Source organism: Ostrinia nubilalis, chromosome 9 (genome assembly GCF_963855985.1).
Source record: "Ostrinia nubilalis chromosome 9, ilOstNubi1.1, whole genome shotgun sequence".
NCBI lineage: Eukaryota > Metazoa > Arthropoda > Insecta > Lepidoptera > Crambidae > Ostrinia > Ostrinia nubilalis.
In genome coordinates, this window is record NC_087096.1 from 5749638 (window position 1) to 5764133 (window position 14496).

Genomic DNA, 14496 nt, shown 5'->3' on the forward strand with positions numbered 1-14496 from the left:
TGCAATAAAAACCTTTATTAATTTGTCACAATATAAAAATGATTATGATTATTATATTCAAATTACACAACGAAAACAAAACAATTCCTAATTATAATATTATTAATTATTATAAATCAGTCTTAAGTAGCAGATTAGTAAAATAACAGTGGGTTAAGAATTGTATGGCACAAATACAATTATTTTGGCATTGGGTGAGGTGCATTATCAAAAAATATTGCTTTGTGCAAAAGCCTAACTTTGAGCTTGTCATTTATAAAAATATACTATGAAAGAGGCATAGGGAATGTAAAATATTAATGTTTGGAATGTTACATTTGGGAGTTGCTGTAATACTTTAACAAAATATAAAATGCATTTACCATGACACCACCAGTTTATATGTGGAGGTGTATGACAATAATAATGTGCTAGATCTATCATTTTTCCTTAAATATAACCACACCAAAATATAATGCTGATTCATTGGTATTGATTAAATATTACATTCTACATTTATAACTAAATCCTGATGTGACTATAAGTTACTGGCGTGTTTTTCTATCAAGTCTATTATTGTCAAGTGCACCTTATCCTTAGCAATTTTCAAGGCAGACTTTTCAGACCCATTCAACATTGTCAAGTTAGGGCCATAGGAAATAAGGATTTTCGCTGCACCTATATTACCCAATTCACTAGCGTCATGTAATGGAGTGTTCCCTGTATTATCAATAGCATTAATATTGGCCCCATTGTCGAGTAGAACTCGAATCACACCAGTTTTATTATTCAATGCAGCCAAGTGTAAAGGAGTTTGCCCCTTCTTATTCACACAGTCCACATTCGCTTTGTTAAGAATGAGGATATTGCACAATTCGTCTAACCCATAACGGGAAGCGTAATGTAAAGCAGTAAACCCATTTGAATCTGAGAAATTCACATCAAAATCTGTACAAGATTCAGATTTCTTCTTACATCTTTGGCATTCACACAGAGGGTGACATGAAGAATCACTAGAATAATTGTTGCTGTCAACATAAGCAGCATAATTAATGTTCATATAAAAGCAGGCAAGCTTAACATCACCATAGGATATAGCTCTCAGTATCCTATCAATTAACTTCAAATTTTCAACTGCTTTTGACGGGTTCTCCTTGTGTTTTAAATTAAGTTTTTGAAGTTTGTTACTAATGTTTTTTTCATTTCTGCAATTTAAAGCTTTTACATCTGTACTTGTGATGTGAATATATTCATACAGATTTGGAGTAACTGACTTGAGCACTTGTAAAATTTTCAAGTTATGTGCATAATCAAACGCTGTTTTGTTATATCGGTTTTGTAGAGACGGTTCTGCTCCATTTTCTATAAGTAGCCGTGCTATCCCTTCGTAACCCCATTTTGAAGCTAGATGCAAAGGAGTGTTTCCAATTTCATTCGCTGCGTTGATCACAAGTGTTTTCCTGCTATGCTCTGCAAAGTAGATAAGTGCTTTGACACAATTCAAATGACCGTTATTTACAGCCAAGTGAAGTGGCGTGTGTTTGTCAATATTTGCCTTATTTATATTTGCACCAGAATGTATTAATAGCAACAGTGCATTCTGATGTCCTCTGGAAGCAGCGTAATGTAATGGAGTACATTCATTCAGATCTGTAGCATCTATTTCTGCCCTCATTTCAATGAGTATTTCCACGATAGCTGCTTTCCCATGAATGCATGCTACGTGCAAGGGTGTTAGGCCATGGCTGTCTCTAGAATAAACAGTTGGAGAAGTCTTCAATAGGTTTTTTGAAATCTTACTGCAACATTTCTTGCAGTTACACAAGGGATGGCAAAGCTTCTGATATATTTCTGTTTCACTTTCACTGTCATCATCGTCATCATCATCATTAAGCAAATCATTATCTAATGTTAATTTAAGTATATTATTGTCGTTAGCCTGAATGCTTTCCAGGTGTCTTTGGTTTCGAACTAGTATGGTTTGGATCTGTTCTGTATGATTGGCTTTGATCAACTCGAATATGTATTCGAGTGTTTCATCTCTGGAACTGGTATCAGAAGTTGATATTGACTCAGTCAGACTGCTTCGTCTTTGCCTATTATTTACATTATCTTCAGTAAGATTGCTTTCATAGTAGTAGGATTCAGGATCAGGTGGCCCTGCTAATGCTCCAGATTGTATATGCTCTATGACAGCTTCTAAAGTAGTAATAAGGAAGGCACTTTCATCAGCATCACCTCTTCCAGCTCCACTGAAGCGGAACTCCTTCATGTAAGTAAGTTGGCTGTACCAGTTTGGTAAACCAGACTTAATTACAAGGAACACAAAAACTGGCAGCAAGTCATCAGCAGTTAGAAGAACAACATTGTTGCTGCTATCTTTCTTGTTGATCGCATTGAGAGCTTGTTTCAAGCAAAGGACCTTTTCTAGCACTGTGTTATAAGAATCTATTTTGGAAAGAATTTGTTTTGCTTTGGGCACTGCATGGTAGAGTTCCTTCTTGATATCTAAATCTCTAAGCTGGATGTCATACATGTTTCTGATCTTTTTGTTGAGATGGGAGTCTTCATAGGAGCAGCAAGTGCAAATTGGCTTGAATATTGAATCAAAAAGGAGTTGTTGCATGTAGCATTCCACAGCAATTTTAATATTTTCAAGTATCTGTTTACATGCTTTTGATTTTTCTCTCAATCTTCTATTCTGCAATGCATACTGAAGGCACTGGGTGTAGAGTTCACTTACTGCATCTTTCAATGGTCCTATGGCAATAGGAAGTGATGGTTGCTTCTTCAAAAACAATTGAACACTGTGCTCAATTTGATCGAGAACTTGTCGGCCGGCTGCTTGTGTCCATAGTAGGTCAATACAATCATTTATAGACATGAGGTATTCTTTAGTGATTGTATTGTCGCCAACATTTTTGGTCGGTTCGAGGGGAGACTCAATGCACCATACCTTATATTTTAGGAAGTCTTCTGTATAGAATGTTTCTTCAAAAAGTATGTGGCTCTGCAGGGGCAGGGATTTAGTGACTTCGAGCGTGATAACTTTGTTTGAGACAGTCACTTGTTTTTCTGTTAGGGTACTATAGTTGGTCTCTGGTAGTTCGTCGCTGGGCACAAGTATGTGGGCACAGAAATCTTCTACAGTGAAAACCCGCGTGGTCAAACTTCCAATTCGCGGCACACATATAACCCATGACTGGGATATGCAGTGTTGGAATAAATTCGTATATTCGTTCTTCAGTTCCACAAAAAAAGGGTTATCCGAGATGATTTCGTCGTACGCACCGTCCATGGCTGTAAAGTAGAATATAACTTGCTCAGAATGCCGATTTAATGATATATATTACGAAACCGGTATCATTAATGGTGCAACTTGTTTGATGCCACTAATACTTACCAAAATGTTAATTTTTCTATGTAGAAAAGTTAGAGAAAAACACGCTGTCCTTGACAAGTTGATTGACTACAATATTTGACAGTTTTGACACTTCCATAAAAAGTTATGTCATTAGTGTCAGGAAATCAGCTGTTATTATTTTAACGTGTTGTTCCAGTCGCAGAACTGGAATGTAGTACCAAAAAAAATGGCAAAATAAAATGGAGACACCAACGTCCAAAATTCACCTATTATGTCATATGTATGTAGTTCCTGTCCCTGTATATCGGATACAATAATACTTACACAGGTAGGTAGTTGGGTACTAAGATAGTGTCTTTAATAGCCTCAAATTACAATCCATATGATTAGCAAAAGAAGATTGTTGAAGTTGGAAACCCTAAACCCCCGGGCTAGAAACGGCCAGCCGGGCTAGGATGCGCGCCGTGATATACGGCACTTTATCGAGGTCAAAATGTATGGGAAAAATTGATAAAAAGGCCTACAGGACACAAAATTTTATGGCTTGCACCGCTTGCGCAACTTTTCTAGTTTTTTTCTTTATCCTCGTCAGTGCAATAACATTAGATACCTACTATATAAGGAACTAACTTCTTTTGCCAACTAGGTACTTACGTACCTACTTAATGAACGACTGCTCTTGTCTAATCACTTGAGATCTGACTGAACAGAGCTGGTTATAGGTAACTCAGAGAACTTGCACCTGGTGGGAAGGAATAAAGACCTCTGACCTCTGGCTAATATTGCTTATTTTCTAGAAGGATAGTTTGGGTTAAAGAAGTAAAACAATAATAAATAGAAGTGTTTTATTTGTATCGTCAGGTTATTATCCTCTTCCACCACCTCGTCCTCCACCAAAACCGCCAACGCCTCTCCCACCAAAGCCGCCAAACCCTCTCCCACCAAAGCCGCCGCCGAAGCCCCTTCCGCCAAAACCTCTACCACCAAATCCCCTTCCACCGAATCCCCCACCGAAACCTGGTCCACCAAAACCTCGTCCACCGTATCCTCCGACAACTATTCCTCCACCGAATATTATTGGTAGAGGGTACGGACGGCGATCTGGAATAAAAAGAAAAAATATTAAGATATGGGATATTTACGGTCTCATCTAGTTATTTTTCAGTATTTTACTACTAAGTGATACCTACCTACCTAATTTTACGATTATATTAATTTTAGTGCTCTATGGTAGCTTGGATTGTAAAAATATGATTATTAAGATTTCTCTTAAAATTTTACGGATGCTCAATTTCCAACCAATCAGGTAAGTATACTATAAGACGCTTATAAATCCCCACCTACACAATGCTTTATTGTTTACTCACTCACTCAGTTTTGCCATATCCAAGAATACTTAGGCTGAGTAAGTACCTACCTTCCACATAACTCTAACTGTAACTATTTAACTATAGGCGCAGACCACCGATTTTTAGTTGGTCGATAGTTGTGGCTGATTTTAAATTGTATGAAGAATCGGACTACCCACTCCCAGAATGGACCAAATCGAATCGGTGTAATGTACGTAGGTACTTTTATACATGTCCATACTGATCAACTGCCCGACTAAACTATCGGCCGACGAAAAATCGATGGTCTGCGCCTAGGCTTACAACGATAACCGGTGTTTTTGTACGAAGTTTGACAAATTTTTGACGTTTGTTAAATTTAAAGTAAGATGATACCTACACCACATGCACCGCAGCCTTACAAATTATTTCACAACAACATGAATATAAATTGAACAACACTTACACCCTCCATAGTAAGGTCCATATCCATATCCAAATTGCCTTTTAACTCTTGATAAAGGCGCAGTATCTGGCTCTAGATGGCTCCGCTCATTTTGGGAAGATGCTGAAATTTCGCCTTTCCCCTTATCTTCCAGGGACCAGCTGCTTTGTAATAAAAATAGCACCAGGAACAACGTGATATTTGTCTGAAAAGTCAAAGGGGAAAAGTTAGGACTTTGTTATGATCGGGTTGCGAATATGCTATGCTATAAATAATGGGTAGGTGCTTCCCCTCTATTTTTATCAGTATTAAGCCTCTTAATTTTGTCTTTACTTAACTCTACACAGATATAAAATACAATTCCGGAAATTGCTGAATAAAAAGGAATAAAAAATTGACTCCGCTCCATTAGCGCGGATATTGGTTAAAAAAAAGCAATGCACGACCCACAGGATTAAATGGAGCTTCTTTGTTTTTATCAGTGAAAATAATTCAAAATAGAATCAGTAGCTACAGCTAGAGACTATAAGTACTACCTTAGAATATCTGGTAATACAGGTATACCTACTTAGGTAGTTGTGTTTTTATCTAACAAGCAGTTTAGATCATTAATTTAATAAAGTATCCAATTTGTGGTTCACATAAAAAAATCAGGCACGTAGTTAATTTGCTTTTATCTAAAATTACGCAGTAAGAAGTCTCGGTCCAGTCGAGGTTCTCACAAACACTGATTTTCTTCAAACCACATACTACGTAGGCATTTCACAACTGCTACGCACTAGAGTAGAGCTTTAATTTTACTAAACAACAAAACTAATAAATTAATCTACTTACAGTGATTCCCATATTGCAATAACTGTAGCGACTGAACTGGGTTTTTTATTGTGATGACTTTATACTGATCGGTAGTCCGCGTCTGTTTGCTAATTGAGACGATCGCCTTAGGTGACTCATGTCTTATTTTCACATTTATTTATCTTAGTACTTAGTTTTATGGTGTAAAGTTTTACTTCGTGTTTCTAATATAAATGAGGGATTCCCATTGTGATCTAATTTTCCGCAATATCTGGAAAAATACTTTTTTCAGTTCTAATAGGTCATTATGAAAACAATATACTTACTTTATATCGGGATATGAATTAGAACTCTACGACTGGAGACTTTTGGGACCTAGCTAAAATTGGTCTTGTAGACTGTTAATCCACCCACATAGGTAACAGGTAGGACGTAGCTGACTAAAAAATTACGAGTCAATCGGCGTTATTGAATTTTGATAAATAAAATAGTTATCCCAAAGACTATATTATTATGTATAACCTATTATGTATTCTGTGGTAGGTAGCATTAACTTGCACTTCTGAGTCAAAGATATCAGCATAAGTTTATTCACCTCACCAAATTCGATGTCAGTGTTGACCTTAAATGTTTGCAAGATTACGAATTTCTATTGGCGGGATCTACTTACTGAGTAAGTGCTTCAGTAAATATTTACATAAGCATTTTAACGTAAAAACAAGCAACTTTACGGTGTTAGAAACGCATAGATGCCAGCATCTTTGACGTCATTAAGTGTCGTGCCCCGGCTAACGAGGTTACATTTTCGAACCCGGGCTGAGACGAGTCAAATGGAATTATGTTCGATATAGGATGGAAGGGGTGACTGGCCGGCAAAAGCGATTTACTCTGTAATGTAGTTTTCTAGCTCATGTGGAAATCCGTGAGATCGTGTCTTTTACAGTAACTTTACGAGTAGATCTACGGACATTTACTTACACTACCTACTTATTTTGTTTTCGCTGCTCGGGAATCGAACTTCAACTTCGAGATTGATTTATTTTTACCTAGATCATGAGTGATCTCAGCAGTTTGAAAAATAAATTGGCAACTCCTTCTTTACAGTGACTACTTATAGGTAAGCTAGCTACATAAATGCCGTCAAAAAAGAACATAAGTAAGTAATACATAACTTTTCCAGAAAATCTATCGCAATAAACACAGATTTACAGTGTTGTTTATGTTAATCATAATTATTTCACCAGCGCGCATGCGCCTACCTACGAATGCTAGCAGTGGCTAGCACAATCTCCATATTATTATTACAATGGCTCTAAGTATTCCGCGGTGCTTCAAAAAACCGCGGGCCTTGAATATTTTCAGTGCGCACTTACCAACCCTCTTGGGAAAGAGTGAGGTCCCTTTTACTACAGCTAGGAGGCTTTGAAAGTCCATTTCTGTATTTACAACACTCCGACCCACTTTTTCGATGAAAGCGAGCGAGTGAATTAAATTGAACTTTATAAAGCATACGAAAAATTAACCTAATATAACTGGGTCATGAATTTTCTAATTTTTATGGAACTTTTTAAGTTTACTTCCCTATGAAGTTCTTCTTACGGTATTTCACATTATCGCCCGTATTCACAAACGCGCACTGTGAGACCTCATAGTAATGTTTGTGAATACGTATGTGTATTATGTTCATTGATTGAGAATGAGATATTATTGTCATGACTGCTAAGTAGTTCGTGACAATATGTATAGGTAGGTAGGTAGGTATGTGCGCAATAAATGGTGCGCCATACGTTTCACACGCACTTCTTCATTTTCGCAAAGGTGCAAATTACCTAAGTATATTTACTTATGTCGCTGTAAACAAGCACTATTTTATGTAAAGCTATCTTTTACTTATTTACCTCTATTATTTGTGAATACAATTTTGAGTTAAAGTAAATAACCAAGTTGAAACTTGAATGTGCTAGCACGTCTCACTCCAGCATTCTAAGGGAAGCGGAGTGAAATATGAAAATATAAAAACGCGAGTAGCCGGGTGGGTGGCAGAACATGATAAGCACAGCCCGAGAAGAAAAGCCAACACATCTATTTATTACTTTGAGAGAATTAATGATTAAACGAACTTACCTTAAGTGATGTTCTATCATAATTATACGAAGGCTTCGTCTGAAGAGATTAGAATACTTGTAGTAGCACGTATTGTGTGGCCATTCATACGCTATAGTTGAGAGATAAATAAAAATATCATGAAAAAAATATAATGTGTAAGCTGTACTTTTCATATGGCAACATCGGGATCGCCATTTTCATTTAGTTCAGAGTATGGTTGGTTTTTCTTAGTGCAGTGGGATAAAGGGTTGGGAGGGAGCTAATCTCTTCAGACGAAGCCTTCGTATAATTATGATAGAACATCACTTAAGGTAAGTTCGTTTAATCATTAATTATACTTTGCTTCGTCTTCGAGATTAGAATACTTGTAGATCTTTAGAGTTAAGAAAAACCAAGATACATATTAAGATAGTTTCTTATTATTTGGATAATTATTACAAAAAATAATAATAACATAAACAAATTCTTGTAATAAATTTTTAAAATTTAAAGATTTAAAAAAAAAAGTAACATATTTCAGCATTAACAGATATATAACATAAATAACCATTGTTATTTAATCATTTAAACTTAATATGATAATAACCACATTGAATTATGACAAATCATTTTGATTTAAAATTGATATAGCAAAATTATTGCTATTATCAGTAATTATCGATTTATGGTAAAATCTGGCAAATACATTAGATGAATCGGACCAACCAGCGGTTCTTCTTATTACATCCATACTAACGCCGCAGTTGCGAGCGGTGGATGTTGACGCATGTCTGGTTGAGTGGGCAGTAAAAATATTTGTGTCGATGCCACTTTTTTGTAAAACTTCCTTAATCCAACGACTGATTGATTGTGAACATACAGCGTTATATGGACTTTTGAAGCTGATAAATAACTGATCATTGTTTCTGAGGCAATGAGTTCTGTTTTTATAGTCGAGTAATGTAGTTGCAGGGCAAATTTTTAGATTTTCCTGAAAAAAAGGTATCACTAAAAGTGGTTGAGTAGCACGAGGTCGTGAAGTTTTTATCAAATCTGTTATTTTTATAATTATTTTTTCATCTGGAATGACCTCAATGTTTTGAACTTTTATTTTACTTAAAGTTTGTACACGGTGTGCAGTAACAAGTGCTAGTAAGGTTACAACTTTTTTAGTTAATAATTCTATGCTAATTTCGTCATGTGGGTACCAATTTTCAAGAAAATTCAAAACAGTCGTTGGATTCCAGGTTATATCATACTTGGGCATTGGTGGACGTAAACGATAAAAACCCTTAAACAATCGAGTTATTCGGTCATCAGATCCTATTTTTGTGCTAATAATTAAAGATAATGCAGATCTATAGCTGTTTAGCGAACCGTATTGAACACCTGTATTAAACATTTCAGTCAAAAAAAAAATAACTTGTGGCACTGATGCTTCGAATGTATCAATATTATGTAATTTACAAAAATTAAACCATTTTTTGAAAGCAACGCCATATTGTTTTGTTGTGCTCTCTGATAATGAAGCACACATTATGTCTAGGGCACTTGCTGGAATGCTTCTTCTTGAAAGTGCCGCGCGGATAATTTCCCGGCTACAAGGGTGACTTTCTGGTGCAATTGTCTGTTAGGAACAGATAACAAAACGTTTGAATTAATTCCAAGAGTAAGCATGTCACTACATAAGCTTTTAAATATAGGAAACCACGGTTGAGTGGGCCAAAGGGGAACAACAACTATGCCTTCTGCATTATCTGTGATAATTTTTCGTATCGTTTTTAAGATTACTGATATTGGTGGAAAAGCATAAAAATTTAATTGACTCCAATTTATAGTAAAAGCGTTAATTGCTAGCGCCCCAGGGTCTCTGTGCCAAGAGACATACTGTTTACATTTAGTATTTAACCTCGTTGCAAATAAATCAATATCTGGTTTTCCGAAGTGTTTCTCAATTTTGCAGAAGGCATCGTTGTTTAGCTCCCACTCGGTATCAGGATGTGATCGCCGTGACTCCACATCAGCAACTTCGTTGTCTTGTGAACTAATATAAGATGCATAAACATAGATATTCCTTTCTTCGCACCATTTCCAAAGTTTCCTTGTAACGTTTGTAAGATGTGGAAAACGTATACCGCCCATTTTGTTAATATATGAAATGGCGGTAGTATTGTCGATGCGAAGAAGTACTTGACAATCTTTAAGATTTTTAGCAAAAACTAATAGACCAAAATATGCAGCCAAAATTTCTAAAAAGTTTATATGCATATTTCTTTCGTCCTTGTTCCATTGACCATTAGCTGTTTCCTTGCCACATGCTGCCCCCCATCCTGTTTTGCTGGCATCAGAAAAAATTTCCAAGGAATAATAATCGTCCCTTATTGGATTAATAGAACTTACGATATTCGTTTGCCACCATTTAAGATCATCAAATAAATACTCGGGAATTGTCATAAAGCTATCATAATTTTGAGTTTTTTCTAATGCTAAATATTTGCAGCGTTCTATATTTTTGGTGTATAACCAGCCATATTGAATTGCGGGGCAAGATGAGGCGAGGAGACCAGCTAATCGAGCGAATTGACGTATAGTACATCTTTTCAGTTTTAAGTAGTTTGATACTTCATGTTTTATTAAAATCCTTTTTTCCGGTGTGAGAGCAATGTGAAAATTGTGCGTATCGATTATGAAACCCAAGTATTTACACGTATTACTAGGTGTCAATACACTTTTTTCATAGTTTATAATAAAACCCAGTGATTCTAGAATGGATACTGTTTGCATAACATTTTGCTCACAGTTTTTAAATGAATTAGCTATTAGACATAGGTCATCTAAGTATATTGATGAGATATATCCTAGAGATCTTAGTAAATATACCACAGGTTTCATCAATTTGGTAAAAACTAACGGTGCTGTATTTAGCCCGAACGGAAGCACATTAAATTCATACATTTTTTCATTAAATGTAAAACGGAGAAACTTTTTGAAGTCATCATGTATTGGCAATAAAAAGTAGGCATCCTTTAAATCTATTGTACATAAAAATGAATTTTTTGAAATTAATTTTATAGTAGTTCTTAGATCTTCCATTTTAAAGTGATTGGTGGGTATAAATTTGTTTAATGATTTTAGGTTTAATATAAAACGTTTTTTACCATTAGGTTTAGAAATTAAGAAAATACTTGATATATATTGTAATTCACATGATGTACATTCAGATATCGCACCCGATTCTATAAGTTCATCTATAGCAAATTGAAAATCCTTCAGTTCGTCTAGGGAATAATTTTTTGGTAATGGAATAAAATCCTGTTTAGGAATCGTAAGAAAAGGTATTTTATACCCTTCTTTGATCCACGATAATATTAAACTATCATTGGTAAGTAAGCGCCATCTCTCGTGAAAATAAGTCAATCTGCCGGCGGTATGACGTACCTCGTCTACCGGCGTGTCTGAGTCTGCCCGCGCGAGCGCTGCGGCGGCGCTAGCGGCGTCCGCTGGTGTCCGGAGGCCGTGCTCGGCGGGGGCGCTTGCGTCGGATGAGGAGCTTGGTATCGGCGAGGTTGCTGCGTCGCAGGTGTTGACCTCCTTACTCCCGCCTGCCTCGTAAATGGAAGCGGAGGCTTTGAGTTTAAAAAACGTTGTTGACCGGGTTTATTTTGTGTGTAGTTTGCAGGTCTAGGCTGGCTCGGTGCTGAAGTCTTCATTTCAGCTCCAGATTTATTTATTGCTTTTGCAGATCTTAGAGTGTCCGATAGTTTTTCCCCAAATAGAAAACTGTCGACATCCGTGGTATATAAGTGGTCCTTAATATCCTTTTTTATAGTAGAGGTTACGAAACTTCGACGAGCCATAGACTCGACATATTGAGAATCGCATAGGAGCCTAATCCCATCGATCAGTAACTTAATAACCTCAGCATCCTTGGTTTGACTTGCGAATATTTTCGTCAAGGCCTGACTAATACAAGATATTGCAGTTGCTTGTTGGTTTTGTTTTGATTCGATAACCTTGTCTTTTTTAACCAGATTATCGGATAATGCAGCTTTTACTTCGGGATTTAAACTTGGGGCGCCAATCTTCAAACAGTTTTCCGGTAGATGGTGTTTTTCAAGTAGATCCTTTTTCATATCTTTAGAAAGGCCCGTAGTGGCAATATGTTCCCAACGAACGGCGAGTTCAGCTTGTATTGCCGGCCCATAGGTTTTATTTTTGGAAGGAGTTTCACCTAATAGTTCCAAAATGCTTTCATCCAAGACAATGGCAGGTTCTGATGATGCTGTCGATGTCGTAGGTAGATTAGGATCCGTGCTTAAAAGGTCAGGTTGTGTGATCTGTAACGTGGAATCTTGGATTCCCGTAGGAGATAACTCAGTTGTGTTATTTCCATCATCAATAATGTGTTCATTCTCGACAGTACACTCCGCAGATTCTTCATGGTGGGTGTCTAAAAAAGAGAGAGCAATAGTACGTACTTAGACAAAAAAAATACTATGCGCTCATAAAGTAGGTCACAGGCTCATGACCTGTACTCAATAAAAAGTTGCGAAGGTACCATCCTCATAAGATGAACTCAACGCTTATTTTAATTGTAAAATAACATAACACAAGGCGGTAGTCTTATAAACTACCCTCAAGTATTTTTATTGTGAAGGCTGCACTCTCGACCGAAGTGCACTCAACACATACATATTTTACCCATATAACTATGTATTATATTAGAAACAGTAATAGCATAAATACCTTCTTGTAATGACAACGCTAGATTTGAATCCTCAGAAGTTACACTCGAAGACCTCTTTCGAGTACGTCTTTTCAACTTCTTTTCTAGCTTTTTTATCTTTCGTAGAATGTAATCATCACTATCACAATCCTTGTTCTTGCGTTTAGGCATTTTTAATCAACTTTTGGATAGTAACTTGACGGTTGAAACAAAAAGAAATAGTGAGACGTAGTGAACGGCCGAGCACTTGAACGCGAATGAAAATGGCGATCCCGATGTTGCCATATGAAAAGTACAGCTTACACATTATATTTTTTTCATGATATTTTTATTTATCTCTCAACTATAGCGTATGAATGGCCACACAATACGTGCTACTACAAGTATTCTAATCTCGAAGACGAAGCAAAGTATAATTTAGTTAGGGCCAGCCCCCCCGGCAAAATCACCAATAATGAGATACGCCAATAGTTATGTTCGTCGTTCGTTTCAGCCAAATGACGTCCACTGTTGAATAAACGCCTCCTCCAAGTATGTACGCCAATAGTACTGGCCCATTTATCGTCCCGAAGCAGTGGTAGGGCTAAAGTAATACAGGGACGTGTACAAGTGTTTTAAAAGCGTAGGTACTTGCAAAATAAATGTTCCTCTGTGGTTGAGGATTCCGGGTAAAACTCGCTTCCACCTGGGTCTGAGCTTCCTTGTTGTGTTTAAAAAACTATATTAGAAAGTGTAATAATCCTGAAGACCAATTAGACGAATAAGATCTTAAACCTAATTATACATGATACATACATATTTGGTATCTACCCACATTATTGTGTCTCTCTCATTATGCTTCGAATTCAAGTCGTTGCACTGTTCTGGGTACATAATAATACGGTTACTGACCCTGTCCCTTTTCCCTTTTATAAAACGAGCTGGCTTTTCTCCCCAAACTAGGATGATAAGTCAGAATTTAAACTAACCGCTTCATATCCCGGCTCCGCTGAAATATTTACACAACCGCACCCTGGCGTCCGAATGCCTTAACTCAGTACGTTTATCGCTTCTTATCAAAAATGCAATCTTGACTCTTCGGAAATTTACGAGTGTCACGAATGTTAAGTAAAAGGTCACGCTTTTCATTAAAATTTTATTTATTACGAACATTATGGTGGCAACAAATATGTTTGAATTGTGTAGAGCAGCGGTCAGCAACTTTTGGCAGTCGAGGGTCAAGGGTGGCAAAATGTAGTAGGGGCCGATTACATGAAATTAGTAATATAACAAAACTATAGGAAATAATTTAAGATTTTAACTGTTTCCCACTAGGTGGACCAACGATCTGGTGAAGGTCGCGAGAAGTCCATGCATGCGGGCAGCGCAAGACCGGTCATTATGAAAATCCTTGGGGGAGGCCTTTGTCCAGCAGTGGACGATTACAATAATTTTACATAATATTTTCACCTCTGCATGTGTTTATTGTGCTTATGAAATAACGCTTTTAGATATACCTTTTACCTCGCTAAAGGCGTTGCCTCACAAATTTTCAACTCAAAAATTGCACACCCTTTTTCAAAGCCAGCTCACAAAGGTCGCGCGAGTTAAAAGCCCCAGTGTGTACACCTGTTTGCCTATTTCTCAGCTGGCTTAATGATTACGTTCATTAGGTATTCCGGGGGATCTCTGGAGGATCCGCTTCCCTGGAGTGGATATGCTTTTGTTTAGAGATACATACTTTCAAGCAAGCCATGTTCAAAGACTATGATGGAGCGACAGTGTACAAGAATTT

The 14496-nt window shown here is 36.9% G+C and overlaps 3 protein-coding genes across 3 annotated transcripts; all 3 read right to left on the reverse strand.

Moving 5' to 3' along the window:
- On the reverse strand, positions 1 to 3445 carry LOC135074481 (ankyrin repeat domain-containing protein 27-like). Its single transcript, XM_063968774.1, has 2 exons — positions 3383 to 3445; positions 1 to 3279 (listed from the first exon to the last, which is right to left on the reverse strand). The coding sequence occupies exon 2, from the start codon at positions 3275 to 3277 to the stop codon at positions 518 to 520; it is 2760 nt and encodes a 919-aa protein (XP_063824844.1). The 5' UTR covers positions 3278 to 3279; positions 3383 to 3445; the 3' UTR covers positions 1 to 517.
- A 729-nt stretch (positions 3446 to 4174) lies between these two features.
- Positions 4175 to 6050, reverse strand: LOC135074944 (uncharacterized). The gene is made up of 3 exons (XM_063969309.1): positions 5951 to 6050; positions 5138 to 5321; positions 4175 to 4444 (listed from the first exon to the last, which is right to left on the reverse strand). Exons 1-3 carry the CDS (start codon positions 5960 to 5962, stop codon positions 4209 to 4211), a joined length of 432 nt encoding a protein of 143 aa, XP_063825379.1. The 5' UTR covers positions 5963 to 6050; the 3' UTR covers positions 4175 to 4208.
- A 5389-nt stretch (positions 6051 to 11439) lies between these two features.
- LOC135074820 (uncharacterized) lies at positions 11440 to 12975 on the reverse strand. The gene is made up of 2 exons (XM_063969202.1): positions 12743 to 12975; positions 11440 to 12446 (listed from the first exon to the last, which is right to left on the reverse strand). The coding sequence occupies exons 1-2, from the start codon at positions 12891 to 12893 to the stop codon at positions 11440 to 11442; spliced, it is 1158 nt and encodes a 385-aa protein (XP_063825272.1). The 5' UTR covers positions 12894 to 12975.
- Positions 12976 to 14496: the final 1521 nt, after the last annotated feature.